This window comes from Vulpes vulpes, chromosome 7, assembly GCF_048418805.1.
Source record: "Vulpes vulpes isolate BD-2025 chromosome 7, VulVul3, whole genome shotgun sequence".
Taxonomy (NCBI): domain Eukaryota; kingdom Metazoa; phylum Chordata; class Mammalia; order Carnivora; family Canidae; genus Vulpes; species Vulpes vulpes.
In genome coordinates this window covers 71,520,423-71,546,724 of record NC_132786.1, presented here as the reverse complement: position 1 = coordinate 71,546,724, position 26,302 = coordinate 71,520,423, and the positions used below count along the sequence as shown (strand labels likewise).

The window sequence follows — 26,302 nt, the reverse complement described above, 5'->3', positions numbered from 1 at the left end:
CCAGTCTGCCAACTGCTGCTCTGCACTGCAGTCTTAGTTTGGGCTGCCCTGACAAAGGCTTACAGACAGGTAGTTTATTTGGGAATGTGCTCTGAGGGAAGAGAAGTGAAGAAAGGGAGGTAAACAAAGAAGGAGGGAAACTAATACAAAGAAATTAAGGAGCCTTGTGAAATACATGTGGGAAGCACAATTCCAAGGGATGAAGAGGAAAGAATTGACTCACTAGGTCTTAGACCCTGGCTGAGAGTTAATCCCAGAGTGTTAACTCCCCATTCGGTTAACATTCACATGTTAACTCCCACACGTGAGTCCCAAGTGAGCACCCAAACTGGAGTGCCAGAGAAATTGCAGGGCAAGAAGTGAAACACTCAGTGTATGCTTGGAGTGAGGTACTACTGACACAAGAAGCTGGCTCCTGCACAGCATAGCTGACCACAAGCACAGCTGGGATCAAAGAGAAGGCCTGAGAAAACGTGAGGTGGCTCAACAGCAGCACCCAGGAGAGTCCATCCTTTGCACCTCTCAAATTTGAACATGTCTTCCATTAAATCTACCCTATCACTGAGTCTTCAAGATGGTAACCATCCACTCTCTCTACAAGAAACAGGAAAATTAGCAGAGTATGGTATAATCCTTGCTGCTACACAACACATTCCAAAGTCACCGTTTATGGTCACCATCTCCTTCCCATAATCACCCATTCTCTATTTCACTCACTCTTAGCCAGCACTTTGTCTCATCTTGGTCAGTTGTCTAGTAAGTGACTCAAACCTTCATTCCAAAGGATCTGAGCTCTTTGTTGGAGATTTACCAGGGCTGGACCATTGGTTGTTCCCCATCCTCTCTTCACCACCGTCTCAGGCATGAACACATCAAAATATACTCAAGGAAATACCCTGAATTCTAAATACAGTCCTCTCTTCCATGTCTGTATAGCAACAAGCCTAGCTACTGACAGTGATCAAGGTCAGTTACCTCTAGGAGTACAGCCCTCTTGTCTTTATCTGCTGGTCCACTGGGGCATAAATAATACAAAGTGGCCTAACAGTAGTCATCATTTCAAACATGCCAACTGGCTCACTGTCTGCCCCAGGACTTCTCTGACACTGGAGTATGGGGTGCCTGTGGTTGCCAACTTATCACTCAGACACATAGATCTAGAAGTATGGGGTGTTTCTATGCTGAAAGCAATTGTCAAACAGTGGGAATCAGGAGTCAAGGGGTTAAATGTTTCCCGTCATTCATCATTGAAAATATCGTCCCTAGAGGGACACCTGAATGGCTCAGTGGTTGAACATCTGCCTTCAGTTCAGGGTGTGATCCCGGAGACCCGGGATCAAGTCCTGCATCGGGCTCCCTGCATGGAGCCTGCTTCTCCCTCTGCCCATGTCTCTGCCTCTCTCTGTGTGTGTCTCACGAATAAATAAATAAAATCTTTAAAAAATATATTGTCCCTTGGGAAACAGGGCCTTTAACTAACCATGTTCTGGGTTGGGATGGGAAGCATAGATTCAAGAAGTGGGTGATTGGAGCAAGGGTGAGAGGGCAAGTCCTACTTCCACCTCTTGATTCCTAGAGCCACATATTGTATTAATTGGGACCATACGCTACACTGTGTACCATACACTACACTGACCATCAATTTAACATATAGACTGCATCCTAGAGAATTTTCCAACTAAACAGGGTCCCATCTCTAACATTTATCTCAGCTGAGCATTCAATAGGTCATCCTGTCATTGTATTAGGTTATTGGCTCACAGAATAGATCATGAGCTTACTGTCAAACCACTTTTGCCATAAAATGAGTGGCAATGTCGTATAGGATACCATGAACATAAGAAACTGTACAACTGGGATCCCTGGGTGGTGCAGCGGTTTAGCGCCTGCCTTCGGCCCAGGGCGCGATCCTGGAGACCCGGGATCGAATACCACGTCGGGCTCCCGGTGCATGAAGCCTGCTTCTCCCTCTGCCTGTGTCTCTGCCTCTCTCTCTCTCTCTCTCTCTCTCTCTCTCTGTGTGTGTGTGTGTGTGTGTGTGACTATCATAAATAAATAAAATAAAATAAAATAAAATAAAATAAAATAAAATAAAATAAAATAAAATAAAAGAAAGAAACTGTACAACTTAGATCTACCGAGAAAACACCTGGATCTTCTACGTGACTTTGCCATGTAATTAAGAGAAACTCAAGTAGTTAAATTTATCAGTCTTTTCTTTCATTGCCTCTGGAATTGCAGTGCTAACAAAGCTTTTCCCTACAACAAGATTAAAGAGGAATACACTCACGTTTTCTTTAGTACTCGTATGCTTTCATTTTTCAAATTTATATCCCTTACCCATTCAGAGTTTATTCATGTACAGGATGTGAAATATGGATCTAATTGTATTCTCCGAAGTGACAACTCAGTTGTCCCAGCATCATATATTAAGAAGTACGTTTACCCCCAGTGATTAGAGATGCCACTCTGTCATAAATTAAATTTCCACATGTATTTGGGTCTAATTCTATACTTTCCATTTGTATCAGAAAATTCTAAAAATGCACATCACCATGGCCAAGGTGACTCATTACAAAGTTATCACACAATTTTATTCCATTGGTGTATTCATGAGTCAGTACCACAGTTTTATGTGCTCAGGCCTTAATACTTAATACTTCACTGACCTATAGAGCAGTTTTTCTTTTACAGTTATTTCCTGGATATTCTTAAAAGTTTGTTTTTTTCCACATGAACTTTAGTATCAACTTTTCCAAGATTTTTTCATTTAGAGTGTACTGAATTTACAAATTTAGAGAGTACTGAAATCTTTATGTTTAATTGATCCATTAAAAAATATTTACATTTGCTCAAGTAACTTTGAGTCTTTCAGGGCTTTGTTTATTTTTTTTTAATTTATTTATTCATAAGAGACACACAGAGAGAGGCAGAGACACAGGCAGAGGGAGAAGCAAGCTCCATTCAAGGAGCCCAACGTGGGACTCGATCCCAGGGCTCCAGGATCACACCCCATCTTTTAGGGCTTTAAATTAAATTATTTTTTTCCTTTTGTAAGTTTTCTGCATAAGGCGATTATATCATTCTACATTGGTGTGGAGCAGACTCTTCTGATTTGGGTGTTGTCAGGTTTTGTTATTTTAACTGCAATTCTAGTGGGTATGGAACGATATCTTACTAAAGTTTTACTTTTTCTTTCTTTCAAAATATTTTATTTATTTTTTCAGGATAGACACAGAGAGAGAGGCAGAGACATAGGCATAGAGAGAAGCAGGCTTCCTGCCAGGACCTCGATCCCAGGAATCCGGGATCACACACTGAGCTGAAGGCAGATGCTCAACCATGAGCCACCCAGACATCCCCTCACACTGAGGTTTTAATCTGCATTTCCCTGATGGCTAATAATATTGAGAACATTTCTATGTACTTATTGGCCATCTGTATACTATTTTATGACGTGTCTGCCTTCAGGTTTTCTTAATCTCCATGGTTTCTTAGCCAGGTCACACAACTGTCCACATACGCACAGTGGTCATCTACTCTAATAGTTTTCTATTCCTGCTATAACAAATGACCACAATTAGTGGCTTAAAATAAAAATTTATTATCTTACTGTTCCAAGGATTAGCAGTCCAACACAGAGCTCACCAGGATAAAATCCCCATGTCAGCAAGGTTGCTTCCCTCTCACAGGCAAATACATTCACCCCATCTCAAGACGCCCCCAGATCTAATGCATCACAGCACCAACGCGAAGTCCAAAACCTCATCAAAAATCTGATTCAAAAATCCTAACCTTATCATCAAAATCATCTGTTAGGCACAGATGCAACTGGGCATACTCTCCTGAGGTGAAATTCCTCTCCACCTGTGGGCCTGTGAAACTAGAAAACAAGTTCTCTGCTCCCAAAATAAAAGGGTCGGGCCACCTCAGGATAGCACTTACAGACACTGCTGTTTACAAAAAGAAAATGGGGGCAGCCCGGGTGGCTCAGCGGTTTGGCGCCGCCTTCTGCCCAGGGCGTGATCCTGGAGTCCCGGGATCAAGTCCCGTGTCGGGCTCCCTGCATGGAGCCTGCTTCTCTCTCTGCCTGTGTCTCTGCCTCTCTGTGTGTGTGTCTCTCATGAATGAATAAAATCTTAACAACAACAACAAAAAAAATGGAATGAAACCAGGTCACTGATCCCAAGCAATTCTGAAATCCAGCCAAGCAAACTGGAAAAGGTTTCAGGTGCCGCAGATTTCTCATTTTTCTCAAATCCACACTATGGGCCTGCACTCCTGCCCTCAGAGCCATCCTCCCTTTCTGTCAGGGAGGCATGTGTTTAAAGCTCAAGAGCGTTCTTGGCCAGTATCCTGTTGTAGAATCTGGGATTCTGACAACCTTCTTTCACTTTATCCGCTCTTTGTCCCCGTCAGTCCAGGCTGGCAGTGGTGCTGCTGCTGAAAGATTCTCAAGTGCCTGTGGGACTACCACGTAAGTCTAGGGGCTCACTCCCTTCAACAGGAGACTCTGCCACAGATCTTGCCTAAACAGTCCCATCTCTCTTTCTGGCTTCTGCTTAGATACTGAGGGAATCTGAGTCACACCCATCCTTGATCTCTTCAGAGTGTTGTGTATGAGTGAAGACTCTCTTACCTTTTCATCTTTCTGAGGTGTTGGTAAAAGCCTGCAGAGTAACTCTTTTGACTTTTCCTCTAGAGCACACTTTGCTACTGATTTTTTTTTTTTTTTAAGATTTTATTTATACGTGAGAGACACACAGAGAGAGGCAGAGGGAGAAGCAGGCTCCCTGTGGGGAGCCTAATGCAGGACTCCATCCCATGGCCCTGGGATCATGATCTGAGTCGAAGGAAGACACTTTTGACCACTGAGTCACCCAAGCACCCCTGATGTATGCAAAGTGTTGATTTGATACACTTATAGGTTACAAAATCAATTCGTTTTCTATTGCCGCTGTAACAAATTACCACAAATTTAGAGACTTAAGACCACATTCATTTCTTTATCTTGCAGTTCTGTAAATTAGAAATGCAACACACATCTCACTGGGATAACATCAAGATATCAGCAGGGTTACATTCCTTTCTGGAAGCTGTAGGGGTGAATCCATTTCCTTGCCTTTTCTTTTCTTTTTTTTTTTAAGATTTTATTTATTTACTCATGATAGACACACAGAGAAAGAGAGACAGAGACACAGACAGAGGGAGAAGCAGGCTCCATGCAGGGAGCCTGATGTGGGACTCGATCCTGGGTCTCCAGGATCACGCCCTGGGCCAAAGACAGGTGCTTAAACCGCTGAGCCACCCAGGCTGCCCTCCTTGCCTTTTCTAACTGCTAGAGGCCACCCACATTCCTTGGCTTACAGCACCCCCCCCATCTCTGAATCCAGCAACACTGCATCTGTGACCTGTTTCCATTGTCACATGTCTTGACTGAGTGACCCTTCTGCTTCTCTCTTCTACTTCTAAGGACCTTTATCTTTATCGGGCCTATCTGAATAATCACTCTATTCTCCCTACTTGGTGATTGGCAACTTTACTTCCCCTTGGCGGTGTAATATTCCTAACACATTCTCAGGTCCTGGGAATTAGGCTAGGGAGATCTTTGGAGGACCATTATTCTGCTTACTACATCTACTAATCAACTTAAAATGAGCTAGAAGCAAACCACATTTCATGGCAGCCTAACAGGATTCAGAGGGAAGTACTAACAGCTAAACAAACAAAAAACCCTGACCTATTTTTAATTTTTCCAAAATTTAGTGAGTATGTCAATCTAAGTGAAGATTTTCAGTTTGTTACTCGTGGCAGATAGATAGTGTTAGCTAACTAATCCAATACCCATTTTCAATTCCTTCTCCCTTGCCTGCCCCTAATACTTGGCTTTTAAAAGCTAAATAATCACTTTCCTGGGCCTAAAGATAGTCATGTAACACAGCTGTGGCAAATGAAATCTACAAATTGCCTTGGGAAAAGCTACTGCATACCTGATGAAAGAGGCAGATGGTGCTGGTCCTCCCTGGCCCCCTTCCCGGTACCCCTCCCACCTTGACTGGGGCACTGCCAGTAATTCAGGCATCTATTTTGCAATAATGTGAGATTCAAGAGTCACCAGCCCTCACACTGTTACACTACTGAAACCAACACTAGCGACTCTATGCCTAGTGACTACATCTGGCCCGTTATTTTCAGCTGAAAGCTTTACTAATTGAAACTAGATCTAATACAACTGCTGGTTAAAAACAAGCACCCTCCTCCAAAATTTATGCTGTTATACAAAAACCAAATTCACTTAAATGAATTATAATTAATAATTAGGAAGGCAGTTCTTCTTTAAATAACATTTATTATATATACGTATTTAACAAATATTATATATTATATAAGCATATATATAATTTTATATAATATACAAATATTATATTTGTTATATATATGTACTTAATAAAAGTCTGAAACACTTGGAAATTTTCAAAATTTTAAAATAAAATAAATAGCCACAATCCCAAACACCCAGAGATGACCTACTGGTAATATATCAATATATTTCCATCCATATATTTTTTACATATGTACATAAAATATTTTTAAAAGAGAGACTATATATAAAACGCAGACTTAAATCCAACTCTCATTCAGTACTTTTTGAGGACTTTTTCATATTCAAAAAATTAAAATAATCCCATAATCTGATTAAAACATGGTTATTTAAATTATATTTAACAATGGCAGACATTTAAATCATTTTACCCTTTCTACTAGTGTAAACAGTGTTTCAATGAACATTTTTTTTTAATTTTTTAAAAAATATTTTATTTATTTATTCATGAGACACAGAGAGAGAGAGAGAGAGAGAGAGAGAGAGGGGCAGAGACACAGGCAGAGGGAGAAGCAGGCTCCATGCAGGGAGCCCGACGTGGGACTCGATCCCGGGGCTGCCCAATGAACATTATATATAAGTCTTCCTGTGCTATCTCTGATTATCTTCTGAGCATAGTTCCATTGATGTGGTATTACGGAGTCAAAGGGATAAAACTTTTCAAATGTTCAACATCTAAATGCTGTCAAACTGCTTTCTAAAAAAACTGAATCAATTTATTATTCTGTTCCTATATATACAAGAATGTCGGTTTCTTGTGCAAGCACCTACTGCTTTTTTTTCTTTCTCTTTTGCCAATTTGATGAGTAAAAATCTTACAACTCATTTGCGTTTTTAATTTACATTTTTTTTGCTTACTAGTGAGAATGACTAAGAATAATCAGATCCAAAAAAAAAAAGAATAATCAGATCCTTTATATTGGTTATTTTATGAATTATTACTGGAATTTTTCTGAAGTAGAAGAGTTCTTTACATAATATATGTACTAGCCTTTGAAATACTTATTGTATACTCATTTATACTCATTGTATAAAGTATTGTAAATATTTTATGTTAATGTGTCATTTACATTTTGGTTCTGTTTACATATTATTATGAACATTTAAAACGTATTAGCAAATCTACTAGCATCAACCTTTTGACTGCTTTATCAGATGGGCATGGTTTTCACATGACGACAAACCATATTTTAGGAAAGAATGCTTTAAGATTTTTTTAAATTCCTATTTGCTTTCTTATAGTCAAAAAGTAAAGTTAATAGAAACGGAACAACAATTATTCTATTAAATACATAAGTACCCCATGCAAGACTCTGACCATTCACATACCTGCTTGTGACAATTATCACATCCTCAGAGATTGTAGCCATTTCTTTGATGGTAAGGTAGCACATTCTTCTCAGTGTTTGCTGAAAAATTATTTATAAAAGGCAGATTACTACAAGGAAATAGTTCTTAAACAGTTGAAGTGAGAGACTCAAGTAGATACATTTAGGTCATTCTTTTTTCTTTTCTTTTCTTTTCTTTTTTTTATTCATGACAGACAGAGAGAGAGAGAGAGAGAGGCAGAGACACAGGCAGAGAGAGAAGCAGGCTCCATGCAAGGAGTCTGACGTGGGACTCGATCCTGTGTCTCCAGGATCATGCCCTGGGCCGAAGGTGGCGTTAAACCACCGAGCCACCTGGGCTGCCCACATTTAGGTCATTCTTAATAAGATTCTCATCTACCAAAAAAATCCTTTTAAAAATATCTGGATGAGAAAACATTCAGAACACTACTGTTTCCTAAACAGGTAAATGATGCACTGACACAGTGAAAAACATCTAGGTTAAAATTTTAAAATGTAAATTAAAAATTAAAAAATGATATTTTTTAAAAAGATGTTATTTATTTATTCATTCATAGAGATGCAGAGAGAGAGAGAGAGAGGCAGAGACACAGGCAGAGGGAGAAGCAGGCTCCATGCAGAGAGCCTGACATGGGACTCGATCCGGGGTCTCCAGGATCACACCCTGGGCTGCAGGCGGCACTAAACCACTGCACCACCGGGGCTGCCCTAAAAAATGATATTTATACAGAGATCTAAACTTTGACAATGTGAATCCAAAGACAGGTTTCTCCAAGTGTTAAAAGCTTATCCTAGAAAGTGTATCTTTAAAATTCTTTAAGTATATGGATGGAGAGACATGCAGACTCTGTATCATCTCAGTCCAGCATATACAGATGCTTTTCCTTAAAGTGTGTGTGATTGCATAACCAACTTCCATTTTCAATTATCAAGATTTTTATATGGATATCTGGGTCCAACGTAACTGTTCACTTAATACTAGTAAAGTTTTATCTATGCTCCTACTCACTTGGTCTCTGGTTTATTCATACACTATGGGCACTGGTTCCTCTGGCCTGCCCAGCCTCATTCCCTACCAGCAACTTCACATTTCTTATACATAGTGAAATTCAAATACATCAGTCCAGCTACAGACTCCAAACTGTGAAAGAACCTGGTGGAGACTATTGAGCCCATTAAGGGAAGAGAAGAAAACAGTGAGGATTCTCATGGTGACTGAACAGACAAAAAGAATCACCCCAAGAAAGAGAAAGCCAGTCCAGGTCAGATGAATGGGGCAGATGACAGCCATATGAAGCTACCAGAAGAAAACAAAAAGAACCAAAACTTCAGAGCTGAAGAAAATTTGCCTCACCCACCCCCAAAATAAAAATCTACCACAAACCAGAAAAAAATTGGAGACACAAAAAATTCAGCTAAAGCACAAAAAATGGGTGTGGGACCCTCAACATTAGTCATCAGAACAATACAAAAAATTATATTTCAGATATTACCTCACATCCACCAAAATGGCTAAAATTAAGAATGATAATACAAAGTGTTGGCAAAGATATGCCAGTAACCACTGAAATATACTGCCTAAATAAACAGAGAAATGCTGAATAAAATAGGAGCAAAAAGTTTAATTATGTAGCCAACGTAAAATGAAGTGAAATTCATAGATGCCACAGTAGAAAAGCAAACACCTCATAGCCACAGAAGTACAGGCCCAGGGCCCTACAAGCATAAGATAAAGTATCCAAAGTTTAGGAAGGACAAGATTCTAAAAGGTATGTTCTTCAGGCTCGGAGGAAATAATTCTAGATAACTCAGAAATATACCAAGAAATGGAGAGTGAAAGAAAAGTGGTGAACAGTTAATAAGACAGTGTGGTGTCTTAGCTGCAGAAGAGACAAATAGATGAATGGAAGAGAATAGACGCTGAGAAATACACCCATATAAATACAGTCAATTGATCTTTGACAAAGGAACAAAGGCAGTACAATGGAGCAGAGATAGTCTCTTTATAAAATGATACTGGAACAACTAGACATCCACATGCAAAAAAAAAAAAAAAAATCTAGACACAGACCTTACACTCTCAACAGAAATTAACCCAAATCACATCACAGGCCTAAGTATAAAATGCAGAATTGTAAAGCTGAGAAGAAAACATAGGAGAAAACCCAGATGGCCTTGGGTATGATGATGACTTTTTAGATAAACCCCAAAAGAGGTACGATCATAAAAGAAATAATGAATAAACCAGCCTTTTTTAATATAGGTTGAAGCAAGGAGGAGCAGAGGGAGAGGAAAAATTTTAAGCAGGCTCTACGCCCAGCATGGAGCTTGATGTAGGGCTAGATCTCACAACCTTGAGATCATGACCTGAGCCAAAATCAAGAGTTGGACACCTAGTCGACTGAGCGAAGAGGCATCCTCTCCAACCCCCGCTTTTTTGAGAGAGAGAGAGAGAGAGAGAGAGAGAAGCCTTTATTAAAATAAAAACTTCTGGGCAGCCCCAGTGGCCCAGCGATTTAGCACCATTTTCGGCCCAGGGCCTGGTCCTGGAGACCTGGGATTGAGTCCCATGTCGGGCTCCCTGCGTGGGGCCTGCTTCTTTCTCTGCCTGTGTCTTGCCTCTCTTTCTCTCTGTCTGTCATGAATAAATAAGTAAAATCTTAAAAAAAAAAAACAAAAAACAAAACTTCTGCTCTGCAAAAGACAATGTCAAGAGGATGAGTAGACAAGCCACAGACTGGGAGAAAATGTTTGTAGAATACATAACTGATACAGGATTGTCACCAAAAATATACAAAAACCTCTTAAAAGTAAAAAATAAGAAAAACAACTTGATTAAAAATGAGCCAAAGACTGTAAGACACTTCACTTAAACATGAACAAATGACAAATATATGAAAGTGTTAAGTATTGAAGTGTTAGAGTTGTTTATATATTACAGATGCTCCACATCATATGTCATTTGGGAAAGGCAAATTAAAACAAGATACCACTACATTCCCATGAGAATGGCCAAAATCCAGAACACTGACAACACCAAATGCTGACGAGGATGTGGGGCATCAGGATCTCTCAATCATTGTTGGTGGGAATAAAAATGGTACAGCCAACTGGAAAGATGGTTTGGTGATTTCTTACAAAACTAAATATACTCTTCCCGTACAATTCAGCAATCATGTTCCTTGGTATTTACCTAAAGGAGTTGAAAACTTATGTCTCAAAAAAAACAAAAAAACAAAAAAAACAAAAAAAAAAACCAACAAAAAAAAAAAGAAAACTTATGTCTCACATAAAAACCTGCATACAGACATTTATAGCATTTTTTTAAATTTTATTTTTAATTTAAAAAAATGTTTAAAGTAATCTCTTCACCCAACATAGGGCTCAAATTTACAATCCTAAGATCAAGAGTTGTACACTCTACAGATTGAGCCAGCTGGGTGCTCTATAGCAGCTTTATTCATAATTGCCAAAACTTGGAAGCAATCAAGATATCCTTTAGTAGGTGAATAGATAAACTGTGGTACATCCAGACAAAAGAGTACTACTCAGCACTAAAAAGAAAATGAACTATCAAGCCGTGAAAAGACATGGAAGAAATTAAATGCATATTACTAAGTGAAAGAAATTGATCTGAAAAAGACACATGCTATATAATTCCAGCTACATGACATTCTAGAAAAGGCAATGCTATGAAGACAGTAAAAGCATCTGTGGTTGCCAGGGTTTTGGGGTTAGGATGGGGAATGAATAGATGGAACACAGAAGACTTTTTTGGTCAGTGAAAATACTCTGTATAATATTTAATGATGGATGCATGTCATTATACATTTGTCCAAATCCACATTACGTCTAACACCAAGAGTGAATATTAACATAAACTATGGACTTTGATTATGGACATGTCAATGTAGGTTTATGAATTCTAACAAATTCATCACTCTGGTAAAGGAGGTTGCTAATGGGGGTGTCTGTATGTGCAGGGAGTACCCAGAAAATCTCTGTACCTTCCTTTTAATTTTGCTGTGAACCTAAAATTTCTCTTAAAAAATAAAGGCTTTCAGGCAGCCCGGGTGGCTCAGTGGTTTAGCACCGCCTTCAGCCCAGGGTCTGATCCTGGAGACCCAGTATTGAGTCCCATGTCAGGCTCCCTGCATGGAGCCTGCTTCTCCCTCTGCCTGTGTCTCTGCCTCTCTCTTTCTCTGTGTGTCTCTCATGAATAAATACAATCTTTAAAAAAAAATAAAAATAAAAATAAAGGCTGTCTTTAAAAAGTGCTAAGGACATGGATAAATCTCAATGAACAACAACCAAAACAACCCACAAGAAAGGATGTGTTATTATATATATATATGTATGTGTGCTTGTGTGTATGCATATGTACACATATGTTTATATATTCATATACATAAAGATTAAAAGTGTCCTAAGGTTCTCAAATCTTCCACGAACAGGTACAAGATAAAGATGAGTACTAAATTCTGAAAGGCAAATAATCATGTTGCGATTTCTAGGGAAACAATTAAAAGAATTTCCAAGCTATTATCCCAGTAATGTTCTGTTCATTTTTATACAGTCTTTTTTTCTCTCTTGGCTTTATTCTGGATAGTTTCTGTCTTCAAGGTTACTGATTTTTTCCCTGTCTCTAATCTGCTTAACCCCATGAGGTCTATTTTTCATTTTATATATGCAAGTTCACATAAATTTTTTTCCCCTTAACTTCTAGAACGTGCATTTGGGTCTCTCTGGATGCCTTGCATTTTGCTCCTTATTCTTATGTCTTTCTATTATATCCTTAGGCATATAGGCTCTATATATAATCGCTATTATGTCACTATCTGCTTCTTCCATCATCCTATCATTTCTGGGTTTGGGTTTATTGATCCATTTTTCTTCTGGTTATGTATAACATTTTCCGGCTTCTTTGCTTACTTGATAATTTTTTATTGGATGGTTTACATTGTTAAGTTTATGTTGTTAGGTGCTTGATTTTGTTGTATTCTTTTTTTTTTTTTTTGTATTCTTTTACATAGTATTGTACTCTACTCTTCAGATATTATGAATTGTAACAAATTCATAATACAAAAAGTTACCTGGACTCAGATTTTTACTTTTGAGGCTTGCTTTTAAGCCTTTTTAAGCTTAAAAGCTTAAAGAATAGGAACTATTCTCAGCCCTGTGTTCTGGTGATTCTTTCTTTGGCATTGGGTAGTTTCCTTTTACGCATGCACAGATCAATTCTTATCCAAAGACTTAAGGAGAGCCCCTTAGCAAATTGCTGGAACTGCCCTCCTTCCTTTCTTCTCTCCCTCTCTCCTGACCTCTTCCCTCTCTAGTAGTCTGCCCTACAAATTCAGCTTTCTTGGCTGGCTTCCTTGCATTCTGTTTTCTCAACTCAGAGAGATAACTAGGCTCCTTTTCAGTGTGCCCTGCCTGACCTGATACCTGTAATCAGACTCTGGGCAATGAGCTAATGCAATCCTAGAGCTCACTTTGTTTTTCTTTTTTCTTGAGATCACAATCCTGGGAAACCTGTCAATCTAATGTCTGAAAACTACTGCGTAATATATTTTGTGTGGTTTTCTAGGTATCTCCAGTAGCAGGGTAAACCTGATCCCTTAACTGCATCGTGGCTAGAAACAGAACAGAAGATGATAGATAGATAGATAGATAGATAGATAGATAGATAGATAGATAGATAGATAGACACACACACAAATATATGTACATAGTAAATTTTAATAAACATTCTTTCTATTCTTCGTTTACATTTAACGTAGATAATAATATATTTGGGTCTATATCTACCATCTTACATGATTTATTTTTGTCCTTCTTGATTGATCTTTCTTTCTTTCTTTCCCCCTTCTATGGCTTGATTTTTCAGTATTCAATTTTTTTTGCAGTTTGGAAGAGAAAAGCAATTAATAGAGAAAAATCAATGAAACAAAAAGCTGGTTATGTGAAGAGATCAATAAAGTTTATAAGTCTCCAGATAAACTTCCCAGGAATAAAAGAGAAAACATACAATTTACCAGTATCAGAATGAAAAAAGAGACAGTACTACAGATCCTACAAACACTAAAAAAATAAAAGAATATCATGAACAGTTTTAGGGAAACAAAGTTCAACAACTTCCATGAAATGGACAAATTTCTTGAAAGACACAAACTACCAGAGGTCACTGAAGAAGCTAAATAATCTGACTAGTACCATATCCATTTCTTTTTAATGGAGTTAATTTTCAAAACCCTTCCCTTACAGAAGACAGTTTTGGGGTGCCTGGGTGGCTCAGTTGGTCAAGTGTCTGACTCTTAACGTTGGCTCAGGTCATGATCTCAGGGTTGTGAAATGGAGCCCTTTATTGGCTCCTCAGGTGCTGTATGTGGAGCCTGCTTGAGATTCTCTTTTGCCCTCTCCCTCCATCCCTCCCCTCCCTCTCAAGAAAAAAAAAGAAACAGCTTCAATACTGAACTCCATCAAACACTTCAAGAAAAATTAATAATGATTCTACAAAAACTCTTCCAGAAAGCAGAAGAGGAAGAAAGGAAGAAACACTTCTCAATTTGTTCCACAAGGCCAACATTACTCAAATACAAAATCCAAAGAAAAATCTCATAAGAAAAAACTACAGATCAATATATTTCATGACCACAAACTCAAAAATCCTTAAGAAATTTTAACAAACAATAATGACTTTATATTTTCCAGAAAAATAAATAAATGAACCTCATCATATTAACATACTGAAAAAGAAAAGCCATTATAATCCAATGGATATAGAAAAAATTATTTGACACAATTCACTACCCATTCACACACACACATACAGACACACACAAAATCTCAGCAAACTAGGAATAGAATGGAACTTCCTCAACCTGATAAAGGCCATTTATGAAAAACTTATGAGCTAACACCATACTTACTGGTGAAAAACTAAATACCTTCCCCATAAGGTCAAGAACAAAACCTGGATGTCCCCTACCATCACTTCTATTTATAGTGTACAACAGTGCAAGAAGACAGTAAGGAAAGATAAACAAATAAAAGGCATACAGATTGAAAAGGAAAAAGTAAATTAAAGTATCTTCCAAAATACTCCTAGCACTAATAAATGAATTTAATAAAATCACAGGAAACAGGTCAATATGCAAAACATCAATTTAATTTCTAGAAACTACTTACAAACAATATAATAAATACAATAGTATTTTAAAAAATCATAACTACTTTAGGGATAAATTCACAAAATATGTATAAGACTTGTGTGCTGAAAGCTACAAATACTGCTGACAGAAATTAAAAGGACCTGAATAAGGGGAGAGAACCATATTTGTGGAGCAAAAAACACAATGTTACAATGTTAATTCTCAAACTGATCTTCAGATTCAATGTAATCCCCATCAAAATTTCAACAGATTTTAAAATATAGAATTGGAAGCTGATTCTAAAATTCATATGGAAAAGCAGAGAACCCAGTATACCCAAACTTTTTCCAAAAAGGGGGGAAAAAAAAAAACACATGCACTACCAGATTTAAAATTTACTACAAAGGTATAGTCATCAAGATAGTGTAATATTGGAAGAAGAATAAAGATATAGATCAATGAAACAAAACAGAATGTTCTAGTGTACCAATGTAACTCAATAACCTCCTCCCTCCTCCATCCATACTGACATGCAACTATTCAGTACCATTTGTTTTTTTTTTTTCTTTTTTTTTTTCAGTACCGTTTGTTGAGAAAACAAAGTAGGAGAAAAAGGAGAAAATGGTGAAAGGAGAAAGCAGAATCCAATCCTTACCCTGTACCATATGCAAAAATTAATTCAAAATGGATCAAAATGCCTAGAAAAAAGGCATAGGAGAAAATCTTTGTGATGCTGGGTTAGGCAAAGATTTCTATAATACACATCAGAAGCATAATCCACAATAGAAAAAAAAATTGATAAACTGGACTTCCTCAAAATTTAAAACTTCTGTTCTTTGAAAGACTAAAAAATGAAAAAACAAGCCAAAGACGGGAAGAAAATATTTAGGAAATATATCTGATAAAGGACGTGTATCCAGAATACACAAAGACTTTTCAAAACTTAAGAAAATATACAACCAAATTATTAAAAATGGGCAAAAAGATATAAACAGATCCTTTAGCATGAAAGATATATACAAAACAAAAACACACAAAAAGATGTTTGAGATTATTAGCCATTAGGAAAATTCAAATTAAAACTACAAAGAGATACCACTATATAGCTATTCAATGGCTAAAATTAAAAAGAAACAAATTTAGGGTGCCTGGGTGGCTCAGTCGGTTAAGCATCTATCTGCCTTCAGCTCCAGTCGTGATCCTGGGGTCCTGGGATCCAACCCCATGTTGAGCTTCCTGCTCAGTGGGGAGCCTGTTTCTCCCTCTCCCTCTGCCTGCCACTCCCCCTTGCTTGTGTGCTTGTGCTCTGTCAAATAAATAAATAAAATCTTTTTCAAATAAATAAAAAGAAACAAATTTAAAAAGGCAAAAAAAAGACAATACCAAGAGCTAGCCAGAATGCAGTCACTAGAACTTTCAAACAACAATGATGGTGGAAATGGAAGAGGGATTGGCAGCTTCTTACGGAGTTAAATATGTGTACACCTTATCATACCACCCAGCAGCAATCTCACTCCTAAGAACTGACCCAAGAGAAATAAAAACTTATGTTTAAAAATTTGGACACGAATGTTTTTAGCCACTTTATTCACAGCCACCAAACCCTGGTAACAAACCAAATATCCAGATTACGTTGAATCTGAAGATCAATTTGAGGAGAATTAAGATTGTAATATTGTGTTTTTTGCTCCACAAACATGGTTATCTCCCCTTATTCAGGTCTCTTTAATTTCTGTCAGCAGTATTGTAACTTTCAGCACACAAGTTTTAGAGCAAACAAAGTGAGGTACGTCCATAAAATAGAATACTACAATGAAATAAAAAGAAGCAAACTCCTCATGTAAACAATAACACAGACAAACATCAAATGCATTATTCCAAGTGACTCAAAAGAGTTTATGTGGTATGATATCATTTTTATGACCTCCCAGACAAGCAAAATTATGCAGAAAGAAGAGATTAGTGGTAGCCTGGGGCTGAGGATAGTTAGAATAGATCATATGTAGAGGCAGGAGGGAATTCTTTGGAGTGATGGAAACATTCTAAATCTTGATTGCAACGGTGATAATAACTACTATATGCATTTGTCAAAAATCATAAAACTATACCCTAAAAAGGACTTTATCCTATGAAAATTATACTTTTTTTTAAGATTTATTTATTTATTCATTCAGAGAGAGCGAGAGAGAGGCAGAGACACAGGCAGAGGGAGAAGCAGGCTCCATGCAGGAAGCCCGACGTGGGACTCGATCCGGGGTCTCCAGGATCACACCCCAGGCTGCAGGCAGCACTAAACCGCTGCGCCACCGGGGCTGCCCTTTTTTTTTTTTTTTTTTTTTTTTTAATGGAGAAGACAACAGTACAAGTGAATGAAAATCCAAGCCACATGCTGGAAGGAAATTTTTATAAAACACCTATCTGATAAAGGTCTTGTACCTAGAAAATATAAAGACAACTTATCACTCAATAGGACAAGTGGCATGATTTCTTTAAAAAAGTAAAAGATTTGAGCTAATACTTCACCAAAGAAGATATACAGATGTCAAATAAGCATATACTTACTTAATACATTCATCATTAAGGAAATGTGAACCCAACAATGCCACTCCTAGATATTAAGCAAAGAAGATAAAAGCAGGTCCACACAAAGACTTCTACTTCAATATTTTTAGTAGCTTTGTCCATAATATCCATAAGCTGGAAACATCTCAAATATCCATTAATTTGTGAATGGATAAGTAAACTAGACTACCTCCATACAATGCAACACTACTCAGCAATAAAAGTGAGAAACTACTGATACACACAAAAAACCTGGATCAGTCTCAAAGGCCATAAGCTCAGAGAAAGAAACTAGACATAAAAGTCATAAAAGCTTACATACTATATGATTAAATTTAAGTGAAATTCTAGAAAATGCAAAACTGTGGTATCAGTAAGTAGATCACTGACTTCTAAGTGCTAGGGGTTGAGACAGGAGTCAGACAACTAAGGGATACAGGGGCATATTCTGGAGTGATGAGAGGTTTCTGTATCCGGAGTGAGGGGATGGTTCTAGGACTCCATACACTGGTCAAAACTCACTGAATCATACACTTAAAATTGGTGAATTTTATTATATATAAGTTACAGTCAGTAAAGCTGTTTTTGTAAATACTAAAATAAAAAAATTTTCCTATAAGTCAACAAGAGAAATATAAATAAGCAAAGAATGTGAACAGACAATTCACAGAGGAAGAAAGTAAATGGCCACTATACATAGGAAGAATTTCAATTTCAGCAATGATCATGAAAATGCAAATTAAGACTACAAAGAGATGCCATTTCACATTCTTCTGAATAGCAAACATTTAGGTCTGATAATAAGAAATTATCAGGAACAAGTAAGGATTTGAAGCAATGTCTGTGTAAATTAGTACAAGATCAGTTAAAGATCAACTTGATAAGATCAAATAACTAGCATTATTTAGAAATTCCAGTCGTAGGTATCTATCCCAGAAAAATTCTTAGTATGTGCACAAGACATGTATAACATCATTTGTAATGACAAAGAAGTAGAAGCAACACATATCTACCAATGGGAGAATGGACAAATAAATAGAAATACTGTATACTAACACACTGGGAATACATGTAGCAGTGAAACTGAATAAAGTGGAAGTATGTGCAGCAAGAGAGTAATCTTGAAAACATTAATTTTGAAAACTGCAATAATAATATGATCACATATGTATTTTTAAGATTTATTTACTTGAAAGAAAGAGAGGGAGAATGGGGGGAGGGGCAGAGGAAGAGGGAGAAAGAATCTTCAAGCAGAATCTGCACTCAGCATGGAGCCTGACACAGGGCTCAATCCCAGGACCCTGAGACCATGATGTGAGCTGAAATCAAGAGTCAGCCACTTAGTCAACTGAGCCACCCAGGTACCCCAATCACTTATATATATTTTTTAAAATATTTTACTTATTTATTTGAAAGAGAAAGAGAGTGCACAAGTAGAGGGTGGGGGTGGGCAGAGGGAAAGGGATAAGTAGAGTCTCTGTTCAGCAGGGAGCCCAACATGGGGTTTGATCCCAGGACCCTGGGATCATGATCTGAGCAGAAGGGAGACACTTAACCAACTGAGCCACCCAGGTGCCCCCACTTATCTTTTTAAATATAAAAATATACACTTAGTGATACAAAAAAATACACATAGTGATACAAAAAAATAAATATATAAAAAAATACACTTAGTGATAATATTTTTATACTAAGTATAGATTATGGATACAAATATATGCAATATATATAGATGTAAACCTTTGTAGGAGGTTACCAATATCAAGATAGTAATTACCCTCTGCTAAAGGGAGAAGCTCCACATGCTACCAGCAAAATCCCCACCTCCCTTTCTTACCCCCCAAAAAATACACCCTTAATTCCATATTCTGCCTAAGTGATCATCAAAATGAATCACAGTGTGCTGTACGTGGTTATTTTCCTGTCACTACAAACAACCTAAAATACCCTGGTCATTATTCATCACCTGGACACTTTTTGCCATACAGCTGGGAACAGCACTTAATCTGACTATCTTCCATCCTTATCAATTCCCAAACCCTCCACCACGTTTTCTGGCACTTTCATCAGCAAAATCTCTTATATCCTTAATTCTTCTCCTAAAGTCCCCATCTTGTCTCTAATTGAAACCTGGCTCCTCCCTGAGAACCACCCCCTCACAGCCCTCCCATTGGTGGCTGTTGTCTCTCCTTCAACCATCATCCACTAGACCTGAATGTGGGGAAGCTCACTACCTGTTCAAAATCTCTGGGATCCCTGGGTGGCACAGCGGTTTGGCGCCTGCCTTTGGCCCAGGGCGCGATCCTGGAGACCCGGGATCAAATCCCACGTCAGGCTCCCGGTGCATGGAGCCTGCTTCTCCCTCTGCCTGTGTCTCTGCCTCTCTCTCTCTCTCCGTATGACTATCATAAATAAATAATAATAATAAAAAAAATCAAAATCTCTATATTGCCTTTCTCACTGTACCTTGTTCACCCCTAAAAATTTCTGGCTTTAAAGCTTATGCCTTGAGGTTGCATCACCTGCCACCACTCCTGGCTATATATCTAGACCTCTGGTTACTTCCCTTTAAAAAAAAAAAAAATTAGTACCTTGTTCACCATCGCTATCTCCAATATTATCCCAGTAATAATTATGGGTGACTTCAATATTCATCCAGACTATATTTCTAAAACTCTAACCACTGGGTAGAATTGGCCTCTTCTCCAATGGTCCTGTTCTCCTTCCTTCTGCAATCACCCACTTTTACTATCATCCCCAACAATTAACGGTATCATTATTTTCATTTTTCCACTTCCAGGTATTTCTCTCTCCAGCCACCACTCCCGACTCCAGCAGCCCTTTCATGCCATTAGGATCTACAATCCATCAATTTGATCAACTTTTTACTGTCCCAATCAGTCCCCGTCCTTACTTACCTCCTAACCAGATTCCATAGTTAATATTTCAGTCACTCAACTTCCTTGCTTTTCCCTCTGCTTACTAACCTGGCAAAACCCTAACCCTGATTAAATCTAATCTCTAAACATTCCACACCGCAACCTGAAGCCTGTAGCTGGAGAAAAACATTCACTCTGCTACCAGGTAATACCTTCAATTCGTGACCACTAACTCCAAATACCTTCAATTCATGACCACTAACTCCAAGGGGTCATTCGTACTGTCCAACAACCTACATTTCCCCAATCCATTTTCTGGAAGACTATTGCATGCATTATTTTCTTAAGACAACCCCTGTGCTAGAGGCTTCTAGTTTGTCTTCATTCTGATTCTTCCCTGCTCTGCATCCTCTTCCCCGTTCCATTGGCCAGCTCTTCTTTCCAGCCGCCAGCCCTCTGAGCAACAGCACTTTGGCCCGCAAACTCACAGAGCCACAGAACCACAAAGAGGCGACAGCCTTCCATAACTTTTATAATAGTCCTTCTCCCTACTCCAGCAGCCTGAAATGCCTGGCTTTCTAGTCTCACTCTTCTAATACATAAACCTATAATAATCACAGTGGTTCTGCCTTCCTGATTGAACTCTGAATTTCTGGTACAGGAAGTGATTAAAGGGAAATAGGACCTTAACAATAGAAATCTGAAATTGCTTCTCTGATTCGATCAAAGGCATTAATGACCCTGTTTCTAGTGGTAAAGAAGAAACTCGTAGTCCATGGCATGCAGAAGCAAAATACTTAAATCATCACCTGCAAAGAAGTATCATTAGGGACCTATAAAAGACAAGGTTTGGGTAACCCAGTAGTTGCTGCCATAGAATATTTTGTAAAAATATGTGATATAATGGGGTAGTTGCTAAAGAACACTGGAGAACTTAGTAAAAGAAATGAATACGGGGTTTTAAATTTACAGCTCAATATCTGGGTAACGGACTAGAAGTCTTCCATAACACCATAATAAAAAGCCTGTGTCATGTGGACGCAAGGCTGTGAATTCTGAAAAGCAAACCCTCCATGTGGCTGAAAGACAATGAAAATTCAATACACACCCTGTGGAGCATCTTGGATTAAAGGGAGACCTTGGGATTGGGAAGGAGTGGGACCCTGAAAATTGGGATAGGGACATACAGGCAGATTCTGATGAAACTGGGTACCTTGAACCCTCTAAATTCCCCAAGCCTCCTCTGAAAGTAGAAGCAGCTCTTCATTCTCTAAGGAAATCAGTCTCCCTTTGCCTCAAGAATGTGTTATAGCCTCACCGAGACAGTTGCCCTACGAGAGACTGCAGAGTTCCTGAGATCTACCCCGGAAGCTTATCATTATCCAAACATATAACTACACACAAATCCTAGAAGTTCCTGGGGGTTGGGCACAAAACGTGGCCTGTGAAGATATGTGGTACATACCAAAAATACTGCAAGATTTGGACAATTTATGTCAACAGAAAGCTGAGAAGTCTATCTCCCAGAACTCCCTTCCCTGTAGGTTCTGAGCTAGAGCTGGGCAAAAGAGAAACACACCGCATTTAGAAAACAGAAGTAGGGTGCCTGGGTGGCTCAGTAGCTGAGTATCTGCCTTTGGGTCAGGTTGTGATCCTGGGGGCCTGGGAGCAAGTCCCACAAGGGATCCCTGCAGGGAGCCTGCTTCTCCCTCTACCTATGTCCCTGCCTCTCTCTGTCTCTCTCATGAAGAAATAAATAAAACTAAATTTAAAAAGAGAGAAAACAGAAGTAAAGCAGCAGCCATTATGTTCTGAAAGTCAGGGTGTCTTAAGGCAGTGAGAAATAAATGCAGAGGTGCTGGCAGCTTTAGTTGGTCCTTACTCTTCTTTTTCCCTACTCCATCCATGTCCTCTTTCCCACTCTGCATCTGGCTGTTCTCACCAGCCAGCCCTGCTAACAGCAACCCCAGGCCCACCAGAAACTTGACTAGGAACTTAGAGATGTGGTAGCTACGTCCACTGACTTCCACACCAGTCCACTTTCACAATGGCATGCCACAAGCTGGATATGAACAGCTTTTATGACTGCATGAGATCTGTGAAGGAACAGCTTTGTGCTGTTATCTGTCAATCTTTCATATTCATACAGCCTTTAATGAACACTTAAAAATTTTATGAAGACAAATAATGTTTATATAATTTTAAATATTTCAAACAACCTTTTCTAATTTGGAACACTCTTAAGTTCCCCAAGGAAAAAGAATAAAAGGAGCTTTTCCAGTCTAAAAGAATAAAATATACTTACATCATTAGATTGAAACAATCGAGTCATTGCAAAGAAGGCTTCTGTGGCTTCCATAGTTCCAAAGTGTTCCCCCTAGGGAAAATTTAAACAATTTCTTAAACTTAAAAAAAAAAAAAAAAAAAAAAAAGTATATTAAGGACTTTCTCTTTATTTCTGCAAAAATCTTTTAGAACTTGAGAAGAAAATTCTTTGTAAACATTCTGCCTCTAAGCTATTTTTCTGGCTTTTAATTTATAAACCTGCATGGCCATTTTGTCCACTCCTTATTTGAAATAATTCAATATCACACACCATGTTATAAAAAGCTCTGGAATAGTAGTCTCTAACCTTTTAGCAGGAAATATTTTAATTTCCCTAGAGAACCACAATTTACAAAGAGGTAGAAAGTAGTAGCAAGTTGAGTTTCTAATCAGAATGGCATGTTATTACTACACTGCCTACAAGCAGAGATCACACCTTTTATATTCCTATAATCGAATGCCCAGCACAAAGCCTGACATACTGTAGTACAACAAATATTACGTTGTGAAGAACTATATATTACAAATCCAAAAAACATGGCACAAAGGGACCAACTGAAAGGGCACAAACTGGATTAGTTATATAAAAGCAAGGCTTTGGAAGATACCTTGGATCTGAACTTTAATATGTTTAAATAAATCACCTGAGGATCTTGCCAAAGTACAGAATCTTGCTTTAGTAGCTCTGGGTGAAGACTAAAATTTTGCATTTCTAAGTCGCTCCTGGTGATACAAATGCTGCTGGTCTCGGTATGCCATTTTTTTAAGTAGCAAGATGTTAGATAACCTATTTCACTCACAGTCAAAAAATTCCAGATTACAGACCACCTGAGGCCTTAACTTTTCAATATTTAATTTCATTAAAAGCAATCTTCATAATGCATTAGGCTCAATCACTTTTCAGGGCTTCAGATCTCACATGGAATATAACTAGTTTTCAATCTATCTGTCATGGGTAATAAGAATAAACAAATTTTGGGGATCCCTGGGTGGCTCAGCAGTTTAGCACCTGCCTTTGGCCCAGGGCGCGATCCTGGAGTCCTGGGATTGAGTCCCACATCAGGCTCCCGGCATGGAGCCTGCTTCTCCCTCTGCCTGTGTCTCTGCCTCTCTCTTTCTATGTCTATCATGAATAAATAAATATAATCTTTAAAAAAATTTTTTTTGATGAACAGCTTTAAAAGCTGAAGATGAAAGACAAAATATAAGAATTCACAATTACTTAAATCAGAGTGCTCAACATGCTCATCAGTAAGAGACTTCTCTCATAAATACTTAGTGAATAGACAGAAGTCCATGCACCTTTTAGTCACAGCAGTAAACCCTAAGTTCCGACTTTTAGACTTGAAATTCAGAATATACGAGTAGGTTGCTGTGACAGAAATGTAAAAGTATTTTTCCATAAAGCAATACCAAGAATTAGGCCAAAGGTAAAACTAAGGTTCCCAAACCTGTTTATGTAGCTGACTGTGTTTATTTATCAGATTATACTCGTAATTTCCTTATCAAGATAATGAAATGTTTCAACATGAGTTGCTCATCAAAGAAGTACTAGTCGATATAAAAGTATAGGCTAGGGATCCCTGGGTGGCACAGCGGTTTGGCGCCTGCCTTTGGCCCAGGGCACGATCCTGGAGACCCGGGATCAAATCCCACGTCGGGCTCCCGGTGCATGGAGCCTGCTTCTCCCTCTGCCTGTGTCTCTGCCTCTCTGTGTGTGTGTGTGTGTGTGACTATCATAAATAATAAATAAAAGAAAAAAAAAGTATAGGCTATTCAGCACACCTTCAACTACTCAAAACTAGGCTTGTGTAATGGATTTAGCCAACTTGGACACATTGTGTGCTATGAAAAATTAAATCAAACTGACTTTGCCTTAAATGTTTCTAATATGGTATCACAGAAGGATATGATGTTTGTACAAAAATATATTTTATGTAAGAGTAACTTGTTGAGCAGCCCAGGTGGCTCAGCAGTTTATCGATGCCTTCAGCCCAGGGTGTGATACTGGAGACCCAGGATCGAGTCCCACGTCGGGCTTCCTGCATGGAGGCTGCTTCTGCCTGTGTCTCTGCCTCTCTCTCTCTCTCTGTGTGTCTCTCATGAATAAATAAATAAAATCTTTAAAAAAAAAAAGTAACTTGTTGCTCAGTCTCCATTTGCAAACTATAAATCTTCATCATGTTTTCAGTCATGAAATAAAGTAAAAATAAGATATTCTCATGAAATTCAAGTAGGAACCACAGTTCTTAACACCGTATATTAACCACTTGAAGTATATATGTATGTGTATTTGTGTGTACATGTGTGTGTGTGAATCTAAAAAACAAAATCATATTTTTTAAGGTCCTAGACATTCCATGAAATTTTTTTAGTCTGAAACAAAACAATCAAAAACACCAGAAAAATAAAATAACACTAATAACAAGCAGAATCTATGTTTCATCAGGGCAAATAGTTTTGTTGATTTTGTCTGCTATATCCCCAGTGTCTAAAACAGTGCATTAGAATCAGTAGGTGTGGGCAGCTCCGATGGCCCAGCGGTTTGGCACCGCCTTCAGCCGGGGGTATGATCCTGGAGACCCAGGATTGAGTCCCATGTCGGTCTCCCTGCATGGAGCCTGCTTCTCCCTCTGTGTCTCTGTGTCTCTCTCTGCCTCTCTCTCTCTCTCTCTCTCTCTCTGTGTCTGTCTTGAATAAATAAATAAAATCTTTTAAAAAAAGAATCAGTAGGTGTATTATAAATATCTGCTGAATGACTGAATGAAAACTATTCCTCAATGTGCACATCCAGGATTATTCTCAGTGCTTTACGTTCATTATCTTGTGGAATCATTACAACTCTATAAAACAGATATTATCATAATCCTCAATATGTTTTCTATAGTCCTTTTCTAGGACATTAAGGCCCAAAGGGTTAAGCTCAGAATCATATCACTTGGCATGGTACAGTAGAGATAATAAATATAAAATCTAAGCATTAAAATCAAAGCTTGAAAAACATCACTATTATATTCCTCCCCCTTCAAAAAAAAGTAAAATATCTGGGATTTGTCCAAGATTTTGTACTGTATTTTTGGAGGGACATAAAGACCTCTGAACAAATCTAAACATATTTTAACATTAATACTTGTTAAATTCAAATCAATGTTGACAATCCATTATGTGCTTAGCTGGTCTAGTACCTCATGAATAAAACAGAAATATATGTCATAATCCTTGTCCTCAAGAAGTTTTACATATCATCACCTTAATCAAACACTATATATTTTTAAATTGAGTGAATTTCTAAAAATTAACTATACTTTCCAAAAAGTACTTCACTGAATGTTATGTATTTCTTTTCCAGGAAACAAATCTGAGGAAAATCAAAGTAGCTTACTTGGTTCAGTAAGTACAGAATCTTTGTAAGAATATGCAAACATCTTCTTGGATTGATGGGTGTTTCATTGAATATACGAGCCTGTGGGAACAAAAAACATTTTTAAACAGCATGTTTTCTGTCATTTCTATCACATTACAAAAGATCAACTTTAATCCAATAGACTATTACATATTTTGAACACAACATCCACATAATGTTAGTTGCTTACAGTTTTCAATTTATCACAGTATACGATACACTTTGGTCTTTATTTTCCATCTATACTAACT

At 38.0% G+C, this 26,302-nt stretch overlaps 1 protein-coding gene across 5 annotated transcripts in view; it reads right to left on the bottom strand.

The window, feature by feature from the left end:
* COPG2 (COPI coat complex subunit gamma 2) overlaps positions 1-26,302 on the bottom strand; it is a 114,676-nt gene that overhangs the window by 86,608 nt on the left and 1,766 nt on the right. For 4 of the 5 annotated variants that reach the window (XM_026010843.2, XM_072764053.1, XM_026010844.2 and 1 more), the window contains exons 3-5: positions 26,031-26,111; positions 22,629-22,700; positions 7,712-7,791 (exon numbers count right to left, since the gene is read on the bottom strand). In XM_026010843.2, the coding sequence (XP_025866628.1) occupies positions 7,712-7,791; positions 22,629-22,700; positions 26,031-26,111 (233 nt within the window). Of the gene's footprint in view, positions 1-7,711; positions 7,792-22,628; positions 22,729-26,030; positions 26,112-26,302 lie in introns of all 5 variants that reach the window. The other variant, XM_072764052.1, reaches the window with a different exon arrangement.